Raw genomic sequence first — 12613 nt, 5'->3', positions numbered from 1 at the left:
TCCTATGATGTTCTAGAAATTAACACACTCTATTTGTCTTTTGGCTTTTGCCCCAAGTTATTGGTAAAACACATTTCCCAAGCAGGTTTGAAAGGTTAGCCCTAGGTGGCAGGGGCATTTGAAGTGCACTAATTCCTGTAGATGAATGGATATAGCTTAAACCTGTGTTCAACCAGCCAAGTAGTCAAGGAATGGGGACAATATATTTTGAAAATTAGATAAATAAATAGCAAAAGTTCATATCCATTTGATATGCAGTAACTCAGATCACACAGGTGATTTCAAATGAACAAACTAGTTGTCTGAGGATCATGTTTACAGAACTTTTATGTTCTAAAAAGCTTTGGAATTGTTGGATGTTGATGGACTGGTAGGTACAGGCGTCTTTGAGAGAGGTGAGAAGGAGGCAAGAGAAGACTCCATGTTGCCTAATTTTGAAAGAATTTCCTTTAGTATCTTCTAGTACTTCCACATAAAGAAAAGAAGATCAAGATACAGGGATATTCTACACATAGGAAACTCTTGGGTGTAGTTCTTCTGGTCCTAAATATTTATCTTTTAACTATTGTGTAGGGAATTTAAATCTATTAGTTGAACTACAAATTCACTTTCTTGTGAATGAATCTCTCCACAGTGGCAGGCTGCATTGTGAAATGTTTTAGGTAACTGCGCACATACATAGCACTCTACAAATGCTAAACCAGCCTGTGAAAACATAAATGCCATGCCAGCCAGTGGACCATATCTTTCCAGCTACCTCTCATCTTTCTTCTCAAGGTTGAAGAAGCTTCCCAAGGCATCCAGTCCAGTATGCTTGAACATGTAGCCAAACTATTTAAAGGATTAATAAATACTAATCACTGACAAAGTTTCAGCTTCTTGTAGTGACATTTCAGTTAATTAATTAATGGTCCTGGGAACCTGTTAGAGCTTGGTTGAATGTGATACTGGATTCTGAATGAACAGCAACACTGGACGGACCAGCAAGTACCATATCTGAATTCAGAGTATGCAGCAGGGTCTTTTACTACTTACTTTTCTAGACCCATTCACTATGCACATGCGGATGTTTTGGGAGTTCTTCCTGTTCTTTTTCATTCTCTCCTCATTGTCAGTTGGTGCCATGGAGGAAACACAAGCGCAATCAGTTATTTCCAAGACAGTGATGAAGCTGTCTGTGACATGCTGGAGAAACGTTTCTCAAGCACCTGTTGCTGTTTAGGAATGGCTGGAAACTTAATGAGCCCCTGAATGTGTTCCACCATGTCACTCGGGAAGCGAGTAAGGCACCTAAACACAGTTTATTAACTCATCGCTCTGATATCCCCCATCTGATGCCAAGCAGCCGCAGAATACTTTCTGTGAAACACAAACTTCATATATCTGTTTTATCTCATAACTTTTATGGGATGATATGTACAAAGCAGCACTCACTTACTGTAATGGAAATCATGCATATCCTTATTCATTGTAATGTCAGACGTCTCTCAAATTCACTGTGTTGTGTTTTCTGGCATTTGGGCAGTACAGTCCTCAACTTCATCACTGCAGTGGGAAGCCTTCATAGAACACAAGCCTCTTCTCAGTAGCAGCACTGTATGCAGGATCTGGCTTTTCTTTAGCATTTCTGGCATTTCTCTCTCTGTTTTTAAAACAAATACCGAAACAAAGCTTGTGAGTGCAACTAAGTTTTTATTCTACCGTGTTCAAGAAAACCTCTGTTGAATGATTTGGCACGAGAAAAGAAAGGCTGCTTAGCCCTTCTGCTTTTGGAAGGTAGGGAAAGTTTTCTGTGTTTTCAAATCCAGTGGAACTGGCTGACTCAATAGACTTGCCAGTATGCAGGATCTTGTATCTTTTTATACAATTACTTTTGACTTCCCTGGGATTGTGCCTGAGCAAGGTTTCAGAAGAACCTGGATAAGGATATGGGAATTTGAATCATGTTGGTTTTCTTTTCTTTTTCTTTTTATGAAAGCAAAAGCAGTTCTATTTTCATCTGTTCTGTAGTTAAATTTCTTTTTTTCCTGTTCATACTCAAAGATCTTATCCTGTCACTTTCCTAATTCCATGCAAAGACTGAAAAAATGCTGCTCCACAGAATTTATTTTTTTTAGCTCTAGAAGAGCTTTCATCCAGTGAGTTCTTTTACAGAAGAAAACTTTCCGAGAAAATGAGAGGCAGATTTTTCAAGCTGGATGCATAGAAGCTAGTCTCCTATTTAAACTCTTTTAGAAAAGAGAGCGACTGTTGTTGAAGCTCACGTGTTTAGATGTTGCTCTTGTCATCTGATAGCAAAATGAAAAGAAATCTCAAGTAAATGGTAGTTCCAAGCATTTCATTTTGGAGTCAACGACCTTCACCACCTACAGGAAAGTTCTTCAAACTCCCCTTTTGCCCCAGGAGTTCCTAGGAAGGCTAAGCACATTTTCCTAAAGCATTTTTCCTTTTCCATATTTCCATTCTTCTTCCTGGTTTTCTTCCTTGTTAGTGACTGTTACCAAGAAAACTACAGGGCCTATATCTCTCTCTTTCCGTTTTTTTGCAGGACTCTCGTATTCTTGCCCAGGCTTCAGTTCATCTTTATCCTATAGGTCACCATACTCGGAACTCTTTCTAACCTGACTTTGGGAGCTGGAAGGGACCCGCTGACCTTGTGACAGGCATCTCCAAATCTTGGATATAGAGATGTGCAGAACATGTTAATTGCAGCAATTGAAAATTGTGGGAATTCAGCTTCAAACCCTGCTTTATGGTAACTTAGGTTTCTCCCTGATATGCACTTGCCTTAGCTGATATATATTTTGAAATATTCAAGTGTGAACTAATTTCCAACCTTTCATCACCCACATAGAGTGTTCTAAAGAGTGGGTCATCTGTCTGAGTAGAGGAAAATGTGCAATGTAGTATAGGTCAAATACTGAAAAGTAGATTATAATGATGCATGTTCTGGGTGACAATGGGAACCGATCTAAAAAAACGGGACTTAGTACCTGCATTTGGAGGGCTAGTTTTCAGAAGTAGCTCTATGCATGGGTAGGTAAAAAAGATAAAATAAAAAAAATTACACAACTGTGCAACTAATTTTCAATATTCAGTTTCCAGAGTGGAAGATTATATATAAACATATATCTGCATGTATGTAGTTAGATATCTAGCCTTGTTCATTCATTCCTAGCTGTCTGGTTTCCATATGCTATGGCAGTAATCATTTGCATAGGGTAGACATGTAATTTCCTAGACTTAATTTTGAGAATCAAGGCCAGAAAATGAAATCATCATTAACGTTGGATGGTATGCACGTGTTAGGAGTGTTTACTGGGGCATTCTTTGAGATATATGCAGTTCTTATTTATCCATCAGAAACTCTATCATTCAGATCATGAAAGGTCTAATTTTCTTTCCTGGAAAAGGCTAAAACAGAAGTAACTGAAACACAGGACGTTGTTTCCTTTAAAGCTATTACTAGTTGGAAGACTGAGCTTATAAGGATATATTTCACAGCATCTGTTTTATAGCATAGTATAATTTTTCTTTATAAAAAATAAAAATCAATCCAAATCCAAATTTTGAACACAATTGAATAATCTGAGAGTCCAATATTCTGTTGAATTCAGAAATCAAGTATTTTGTCATCCACAAAGAAGACTTGACATCAGTAATCTGAAAGTATTTCTGTGCCTCAAATACACAATTTTAGATGGTCAGAAATGAGTGCATGCAATAAAGTTCTTTATCTTTCAGAGTAGCAACAAAAATTCCTTAGATTTGTCATCTGTTTTCTGAAGGAAGCAATTTTGGGCCAGACTCTTAATAATTTAATAGTTCAGTCATTGCAAAGAATTAAAAACGAGGCACTCATTACAAGTTGGTTTTATTCTAATCCTCAAAAGTAGGTGCTATGCTGACTTGAATTATAATTAGCCCTGAAGTAAAAAGTCCTTGATATGACTAATGCATGCAGAATTAATCAGAATTATTACTGGTTCTGTTAGCACTCTTCCAAAGCAGCATACCTTCTAAGCAGAGAGAACTTAAAAGTGATGAAAAAATTAGGCTCACTAAAAGGCAATAAATGTCATACAAAGTAGGGCTAGTTGTGAAGCTTCAGGGCTTTAGCCAGGTTGTAAGGTAGTACGTTTTACTACTTTAATTCTAAAAGAATCATAAAGGCTAAACATGCATTTGGAAATTCTAAACCAGAATCGTTTTTCTAAGTTTAGAGACTGATTAGGGGGTAAAGATATTGTTTCAAATGCAATGAGTGAGGCAGACAGCCTGTTTTAACTGGCCATTTCTGGAGCCAATTCTGAACTGGTATGAAAAGCCTTAACAAAGACCTTATAAAATGGGGGTAGGTTTTTTTTATCAGATTTCCTTTTACCTTGCTCATTTCCTTCTTATGAGCTGAATACTGTAGTCCTCCCAAGAGCAAAATTCCCATGGACATCAGGCTATATATAAAGTCCTTTTAATGCCCTTCACAGTGCGAAAGTATAAGGTGCCATTCTCTCTGACTTGTATAGTCTAAGGCCAGCTGAGTTTCTGAGAAATCACTTCACTGGAACTGAGTGCTGCAGATGCAGGCAGGGCGCGAGCAGTACAGCTTCATCAAATGCAACGGACTGCTCTGTTCTAGACTCCTGAGAATTTGGCCCTCGCTCCTCTCCAGAGTGGAAAAGTTGCAGTATTTTGGTTAGATAGCAATCTCGGAAACAAAGTCTGAGGGCAGGAGATGGCAATTTCTGGAAAATCAACACAGGCACCAGTGAACCAAATCCAATTTATTGTAACTTCATAGCTGTTCTCTGAATTGCCTTGCATGTGGGTTTTGGGGTTTTTTTGCTAGCTCTTGTTCTATATATCTCCAGCTTTGCAGGATTCTTTCAGTAGCATTAGGCAAGGAAAGGGCATCATACTGGTTTTGTTTTAAATATGCCTATGAGTCGGGGTAACATTTAAGACAAACACACCTTGGTCTCTTGAAGTGATTAAAATGAGGACCCTTCCATGTCAGTGCTTGCCAGAAAGGACACTTCAGGCTTTCCCAGGGTCTGTGGCTTTTGAGGATTTTGCAGGCTGCCCCATGCCAGACGTGGGCAGCGCTTGGAGAACAACTAGACATACAGGCAGGAGTTGGGAGCTCTGAGCCTGCCCCCAAGTTGCGTGTTGGAGCATGTTAGGGTTCTCCTCCAGCCCATGTGGCTAGGTTTTCCATGTTTGGGAACTGTGGCGTGGACCCACATTACCAGAATCCTCCACAGAAATTCTGGATGCTTTGACGTGGTTTGCCATCCAGAGGCGCACATGCGGGAGTCCTGGCCTTGGCACATTCGGACTTGCAAGTGAATGCCAGGGAAAGGTGCGCATGTCCTGGCTCGGTGGCAGACCTGGCAGTCAGCCCTGGACGTGTGGAGCTGCCGTGGTCTCAGCACTGGGGCAGACACTGAATGAAACATTTCAAGACCAACGAACTATGTAAGAAAGGTGAGAGTTTGACATTTAAACTCCTCTGGCTAGTTCCAGTGCATAGCACTAGATAAGGGTAAGGACTGAAATGACAGTATTCCTTGCAAATTCATGGTCTAAAAGTTGGTCTAGTCTCATTTCTATAACAGAGAGAAAATAATGCAGTAATCTCATGTAGAAGGAAAATAGTAAGGTGGCCATGAGAATGTAAAATAAAAAAAATTTTTAAGAGCTCTTGCAGAGTTTATATCTGTAAAGGGAATAACTGGCTTGTGTGTTTTATGGCTTTATCAACAATAAAATATTTTATTAGTAAGTTCAAATATTTTTATTTACCAAAGTAGGATAATTCTGTAATTTCAGAAGTGGAAGTGAATTTATTTCGTTGTTATAGAAAAGTTGATGGTTTGGGCACTTTTCTGCAGCACAGGTTTTCTTTCAGGCAAACATTGATCCGGATGGGAAAATGTGTGTTTTATTCATCAGAAGAATAATTATAGAAGGAAGAGCCTTCTGTGGAAAACCATGTATCCAACAACTGCTCTTCTCTACTGATTGCTTGTATCAGCATAGAGCTGTGTATTTCAGGCACTGCAAGTGGACTAGGCTTGTCTGTGAGAACCAAGTTTCAAATAATTGTATTGCTGTGTGTCTCAGCTGTGCAATGAAGGCTAATTCAAACTGAGTACAGTATTAGAACTACATTGTTAATAAACGTTTACCAAATCAGCAGTGTTTAAAACAGTAATTAGCATTGCAAATGGGATTTCAACTGTTGCGCTTTTTTAAGTGGAAGTCCAAGTTTTAGCCAATTACAGGTTCTATAAAAGTTAAAAGAAGACAGTGACAGTGAACAGTGTGTCTTAGGGTTAACCTCTGATATCAAAGCTAGCCTCTGCCTCAGCCCATAAAAGCTTTGATCATCATGGAAACCAGTTATGAATATGTCTAGGTAATAATCCTCATAAAAATTTGACTATCCTCTGAAGTAAATTACAAGATGGCTTTTTTACTATGAAATTCCGATAGAGCTCACATTTTGCTAGGCATACAGCATGCCATTACAGGGCCCTTTTCTGTTTCAAAGATTTTATTATAAGAGGTGAAAATGAACATTAACAAGGTTTGTGAATAATAGTATATCATTTGCTGTCTGACCCACTAGTATCTCCACAGTTGACAAACATGTGAGGGTGAAAATGAGCACGCATAGAGGTAGTCTCTTAGTTTCTTAAAATATTAACATATCAAGCCATTAAAAATTATTCTTAAAAAGATAACAAATCAATCCTGTAAACTGGAAGCAATTCACAAGCTTGTTGATTTTTTTTTTTTTTTTATTACCAAGTTGCCTGTGTCATGTGAAACAAATTGCTCCAAACCCTAACAGCAGATGAAGTTCGAATGCTGGAATTTATCTTGTTGACTTCCTGTGTAATGGTTTCTAAGCAGTGATTTCATAGCTGTGCTAAAGGGTTAAACTAAGAGTCATCATTTGCTGATGGCTTTCATTACAGCTGCCAAACAGTATTTCAAAGGGGGGAGTTCCTTATTCTTCTTTCAAAACCTACCTGTTAACTCCTCTTTCCAGATTTTGTGTTCCCTGCCCCAGCTGTAGCAGACAAAGCAGCTTGTGGTAGATTCTTGCTAGATAAAACTTTGTTTTTATTGTAAGAAGCTGTAGTGAGACGTTTAGAAAAGTATTATAAATCTTGGTTACTCTGGTTCCTTGTGTTCCTCTCAGCATTTCACGGTAGTTTGGAAAAAAATTCTGATCTCACTTCAGCAAGAGACTTAAGATCAGGAGATGCTTCAGTGAATCGAAGAGCTACAACGTTGTCAAATCAAAGTGCAGTCCCGAGCAAACCTGTATTCTTGCTTTCCCGCAGCTATGTGCCAGCTAAATCATAGATGTCATATATTTAAAACAAAAACTAAACCCCTTAGTCCTTGATTTCCTAACTGCGTTCCTCTATGGCTCTGGCATCATGTTTGTGTGATGGACTAATCAGAATTGTCTCTCCCTTGCCTTTGCATAACAGGGACATCAGTGTGCCTTACTGAGAGGAACTGTTTTCTTTACATTTCACACATCATTGGCAGTGCTAATTTTGATAGATTCTCCTTTCTTTTTTTGCTATCTGAGTAGCCTAAAGGAAAAAGCCTATAAAGCAGGAAGCCAGCAATATTTGCAGAATATAATTGTAGGATACAATAGGTACAAGGAATTGCTTCTCATGTAAATATTTCTTTTCTGAGTAACTGAGACAGAAATGCCAGAGACAAACCTGGCAGATACAGTTGTTACCTCCACTAACTCTGAATGGTGCAGAAGTATACCCAATGAGCTTTTAAGATGCATAAAGCATAATGCCTTATGCTGTGGTTATGCTCAAGAGATTTGCAATATTAAAGGGGACACGGCTTAGTTTCAAATCATTCAAACGTGTTGTCTTTTTACTTAGAAGCTTAGTTCAGATGGCAAATCAGATCTGTCTTTTAATCTACTTAGCCTCGCTAGCACTAGATAGAGGGAGAGTTGCATGTTTTTCTTAACGTAGCCAGGTCTTAACTACTGCAGTTTGTTTCATGTGTGATAACAATACACTGTTGGATCACGTTCAACTTGGCATCCACCATAGCCACCACGTCTTTCTCAGCAGAGCTGCTACTCAGCCAGTCAGTTCCTAGTCTCTACTGACACACCACTTCTTCCACTCTACATTTGATAATGTTTTAAAGCTCTGTGTCATATGAGATCTGTATTCTACTTATGCTAATTAAGACCCCAGCTTCTTCCATTATCAATTCCACTAGCTATTGTGAAGCACCTTTTTCTTGTCTCTTTAGAGATTTTGGGGGAAGGTGGGACTTCTTTTGGGACTTTGGCCAGAAGTTTTCTCATGGTATGCAACTGGTATAGTCCTGAGCAAAGCGCAACAATTTGACTCAAAAGATGTGCATCAACCTCCGAATGACACTTCTAAGACTTACCACTGAAAAGACCGAATCATGTAGCCACTGCATGTTTCTTCTGCCTGAAGTCATAATTAGCTGGCCCAGAAGTTAGCCCTGGTAAAGTCAGTATTAAAATAATCTGGGTCTATTGAGTGTCTTCTCATTCTGAAATAAATGATTGAAGCTGCATTGTTCTTCATTTACTGACATTAAATTGCTTCCATCTGCAATGACAACCTTATGTTATTCTTGCTGATGTGCACTGATAGAAAGACTTACATAAACTGTAAGGTTATTTCCCTGTGACAGCAAAAAAAAAAAAAGCTTCTCTGTGACATGTTGCCTTAGTTTATTACTTTGTTGTCATATTCTGAACCATGGCCAGCTTGAACTCCATTTGAGAAAACTCATTATTTAGTTGTACCTTTTGATAATATAGATGGAGGTCACTGAGAGCTTGCTATGGCCCTCGATATAGCCACAGGAAAGATTTCTCTAGTTATAGGTTTGCTGGAGACCTTTTTTGCTTTGAACTGTTAATGATGGATTGCTGATGAGAGCACAGATGAATGTGCAAGAACACATCCTAATTTGCTTGCCCCGTGCAGGATACCTGTATTTCTATGGAGGCAAAGAGGTGAAGAGAAATATTATCCAACTGCTTATATTCACTGTCTCTACATGTTGTCAGTAATTATATCAATACAGGACTATGGCACATCTGTCTTTTAGCTATTTAAAGAGGCATTTGATGGGTAATTTTTGGTCATTAAGTTCAGGGATATTGTTAAAAGGCTAATAAATAAATATTAATTTGGTTATACTACTGACTTTAAAATTTACAATAGCTTGTGGCTACATCTTCTTGATTCAAATTTAAGTGAAAAAAATGCAAGATTAAATAGCAGGAAACCTTGTTCAGGAGATTTTGTGAAGGAAAACATATGGCTTATTAATCTTCCGTTATCCCCCTTCAGGCATGGAGATAGGTAATAAAATATGTCCTTACTCCTCTGCTTAATGCTGCTTCTGCTGCAACTCAGCTTGATTCCTGCTATTTGTCCGCTATGTTTGTACAAATGAATGGGCAGGAAGGAGGCAGAAGAGAGAGGGAATGAGGAGAGCTGTGGCTCTTTCCCAGCTGTTCACAGCCAGAGAAGTTGTCCGGGTACAGAGAACTGAAGTATTTTACTGTCACAATGAGGAGGGAGAGTACCATGGTGCTGGGAGTCTCTGACTTGAAAGGAGATCCTTTTTGTGAATGATGCAGCTAAGTACCTCCCTTGAAAACACATTGAAACAGTACCATCTGGTCTCTCTATTTGTCATTGCTTTGTCATACCCTTACCCTGTCAGCCCATCTATTCACATGCTGCAACAGAAAACTACCTCATAACACGACTGAAATGAACTGTCCCTTCTTAAATTTAGGAATCGCTCAGAACTCCCCTCCTGCCTTCAGACTTGCTTTGATATTAGTTTGGCATATTACGTTATAGTCCAGGTTGCACATTAACAGTCCTTAACCGCATAAAAACTGTTTGTCACCTTCTGCTTCATTTGCATTTCATGTGCTGTGTGATGGCTTGCTACAAGAATTTATGCTGATGAAAGCTACCCATGATGAAAAGTATGTCTATGTAACTGTTGCATCACAGCTGGAGAGCTGTAAACAACACAGGGAAAATACTATCCAAAAGAAACTTGTGTTACTGTAATTACATCCTGCTAAATAAATAATGTAACATTCCTCTTATATTGTATTTTGAAAGGGTGAACCAGGTTTCATTGGTCCACAAGGAGAACCTGGGTTGCCAGGGCTACCAGGAACAAAGGTAAGGGTAATTGGCCAACACTCTGATGCAAAGCCCTTGGAGCCAATGTCAAATTCAACTGCCTCAGCACGTAGCAGAGACTGACACTGTACTAATAGAGGAAAATATGGAAAGTCATAGTCTATGGACCAGTGCTATGGTATATGTGTCTTTGTACTGAAGCCCTCAAACAATGTGAAGGCAGATGTTATATCCATTCATAACTTAAGTTCACCCATTGCCTTTGTTCATGTTAGCATCCCAAAAGTTATTTGTTCAAGAAGCAGAACATGTATGACTGAAGAAAATATATTTTCATAAATGTTTTTTTAGAAAAAAGCTTGAAAGTGTGTGCAGGTATTAGAACTTTGATACTACACATCAGACTTCGAAAATGTCTATCCACTAAACTTGTATTTTTTTCTTTTTTCCTGTGTTTTTTTTTTAAGCCACTGTACAGCAAAGTTAGAATATTATGAATCCTACAAACAGTATCACAGTTTGGGAATCTTACAAATCCCATTTCCATTTTGAAGCCCTCTTCTTTTGCCTTCCAGAAGACTGTATTTACTCGGGGGGGAGTTCCCCAACCCATTATAAGTCACAGATGAACTTGAAAATGTTTTCTTCTGATGGTTTGATTTCTTTGGCCATGCTGAGTTGATAGTGTGCTGAAGACTGCGCAGTAGTTTGTGATATATGTGTATCTGTTGCAATAGGGTGACAGAGGCGAGGCAGGCCCTGTTGGGAAGGGTGAGCGAGGTGAACCTGGAGTTCCTGGACCAAAGGTCAGTCTGATTTCACATTGGAAATGTTTTGTTAGTTTTACACCTATGAACACATCTTTTCCTGCTGAAAAATAGAATAGGAACTTGGTGAGTGAGCTTTTAAATGAAAATACTGTCAAATACGCCAGTCCAGAAGACAATGGCAGTTTTGTGTTCACAGCTGTGGAACTGCAGTCTGAATGGACTCTTATTTGGTCTACAAAGAAAAGATGCTACCTACATACACTGTCATGGAGTGGCCTAATTCATTCCAGCTAGAGTCCTGGCCTCCAGGTCCCTAAACTTCAGCATCAAAGTTTGAACTCTTTGACCAGTGTAGCTATTGAATGCAGAGAAATTCCATTTTGCATGCTGTTTTCTAACTCTGTAAGAAAGAGATAATTCTAACTACATTTTAGTGTTGTCTTAATATTTTCAACTGTGTCAATACCATCAAGTTTTCTTTTCCCAATACATCTTGGAAACGATAAACCAAATTCTATTCTCCTTGGCCAGTTAGTTTGTATTCACCTGAACTGTTGGGAAAAGAAGTTGCAGTAACACTTTATTTTAATCTCCTTATTTTAGAATGTTTAACTATCTTCTCTGTCTCTTAGCTATCATTTTTCAGGAGCTATGGAATGACATAGGTCATTCCTGCAAACCAGTGTTAATGATGTCTACTCTTTACTAATGCCAATACTACTTTTCCTTTGGAAGGATGGAATCTGTGTCCTTTGCATGCTGGTGTTAAAGAATATATTACTCTGGGTGCTATTAAATTCAGTGCCTTTACAGATTCATTATCTTGGTCATATAAAATGAACTGTTTCTGCTGTTCCATACTGTAGTTAGTCATTACTAATTTCTTTTTCTCTGCACTCCCATTTCTCTATCATTTTTCTCCTGTCTGTCTTCCTTCAAACAGGGGAAAACAGGTGAACCTGGATCTAGAGGCCCAAAGGGGTCAAAGGTTAGTAGTAAAGACACCGTCTTTAGTGGAATAATTAACACAATGATTTTTAGGATAAATTGTTTGCAACATTTCACAGAAACTTCACTTATCTCTTTAAAAGAACCTGTAACAGTCTGCAGTGTTCTTTATAAGTGAAACCTGACTTTCAGCTTTAGCTGTTAGAGTCGAATCCTGTGTGTTTTAAACACTGCAATTCTAGTTCTTTTTCTATTATAACATCTATTCCACCCTGCTCTGGTTTTCCCTGTGCAACTTGGTTTCTCTCTGTGTAACTGATGTGGGTTAGTCCTCCCACATGCCAGGAACCACCACCTGATTACACCTGTGGAGATTTAATTGGTTTTCACAACAATTTTGTGGATCCACTTTGGTCAGTTAGGAATCAGCGGTATTCCACATACTGCAGGCTGAGCTATGCTGGCTAGAAGTCCTACAAAGGCAAGACTTGTAGGTTACATGACTGTTGTACCTACTTTAAAAAACTACTTTGATTTTATGTATCTATCCATCCATCTCTATATAGATATAGTTGGTTCACATACATGCAGAAAGAGATAAAATATATGCTTTTCTATTACTTCATCCGCTGTGCAAATACTGAGCTCACTGGGCTCCTTCATGTTATATTA

At 38.6% G+C, this 12613-nt stretch overlaps 1 protein-coding gene across 1 annotated transcript in view; it reads left to right on the top strand.

The window, feature by feature from the left end:
• The window catches only part of COL25A1 (collagen type XXV alpha 1 chain), a 328598-nt gene that overhangs the window by 274987 nt on the left and 40998 nt on the right, over window positions 1–12613 (top strand). Inside the window, exons 19-21 of the mRNA XM_087737719.1 lie at window positions 10200–10262; window positions 10961–11029; window positions 11937–11981. Coding sequence (XP_087593845.1) covers window positions 10200–10262; window positions 10961–11029; window positions 11937–11981 — 177 coding nt within the window. The remainder of the gene's footprint in view (window positions 1–10199; window positions 10263–10960; window positions 11030–11936; window positions 11982–12613) is intronic.

This window comes from Nipponia nippon, unplaced genomic scaffold (assembly GCF_047370975.1).
Source record: "Nipponia nippon isolate SJK-2023a ecotype South Korea unplaced genomic scaffold, ASM4737097v1 scaffold_6, whole genome shotgun sequence".
Taxonomy (NCBI): domain Eukaryota; kingdom Metazoa; phylum Chordata; class Aves; order Pelecaniformes; family Threskiornithidae; genus Nipponia; species Nipponia nippon.
Note: the sequence above shows the minus strand (reverse complement) of the source record. Positions and strands in the feature narration are given on the sequence as shown.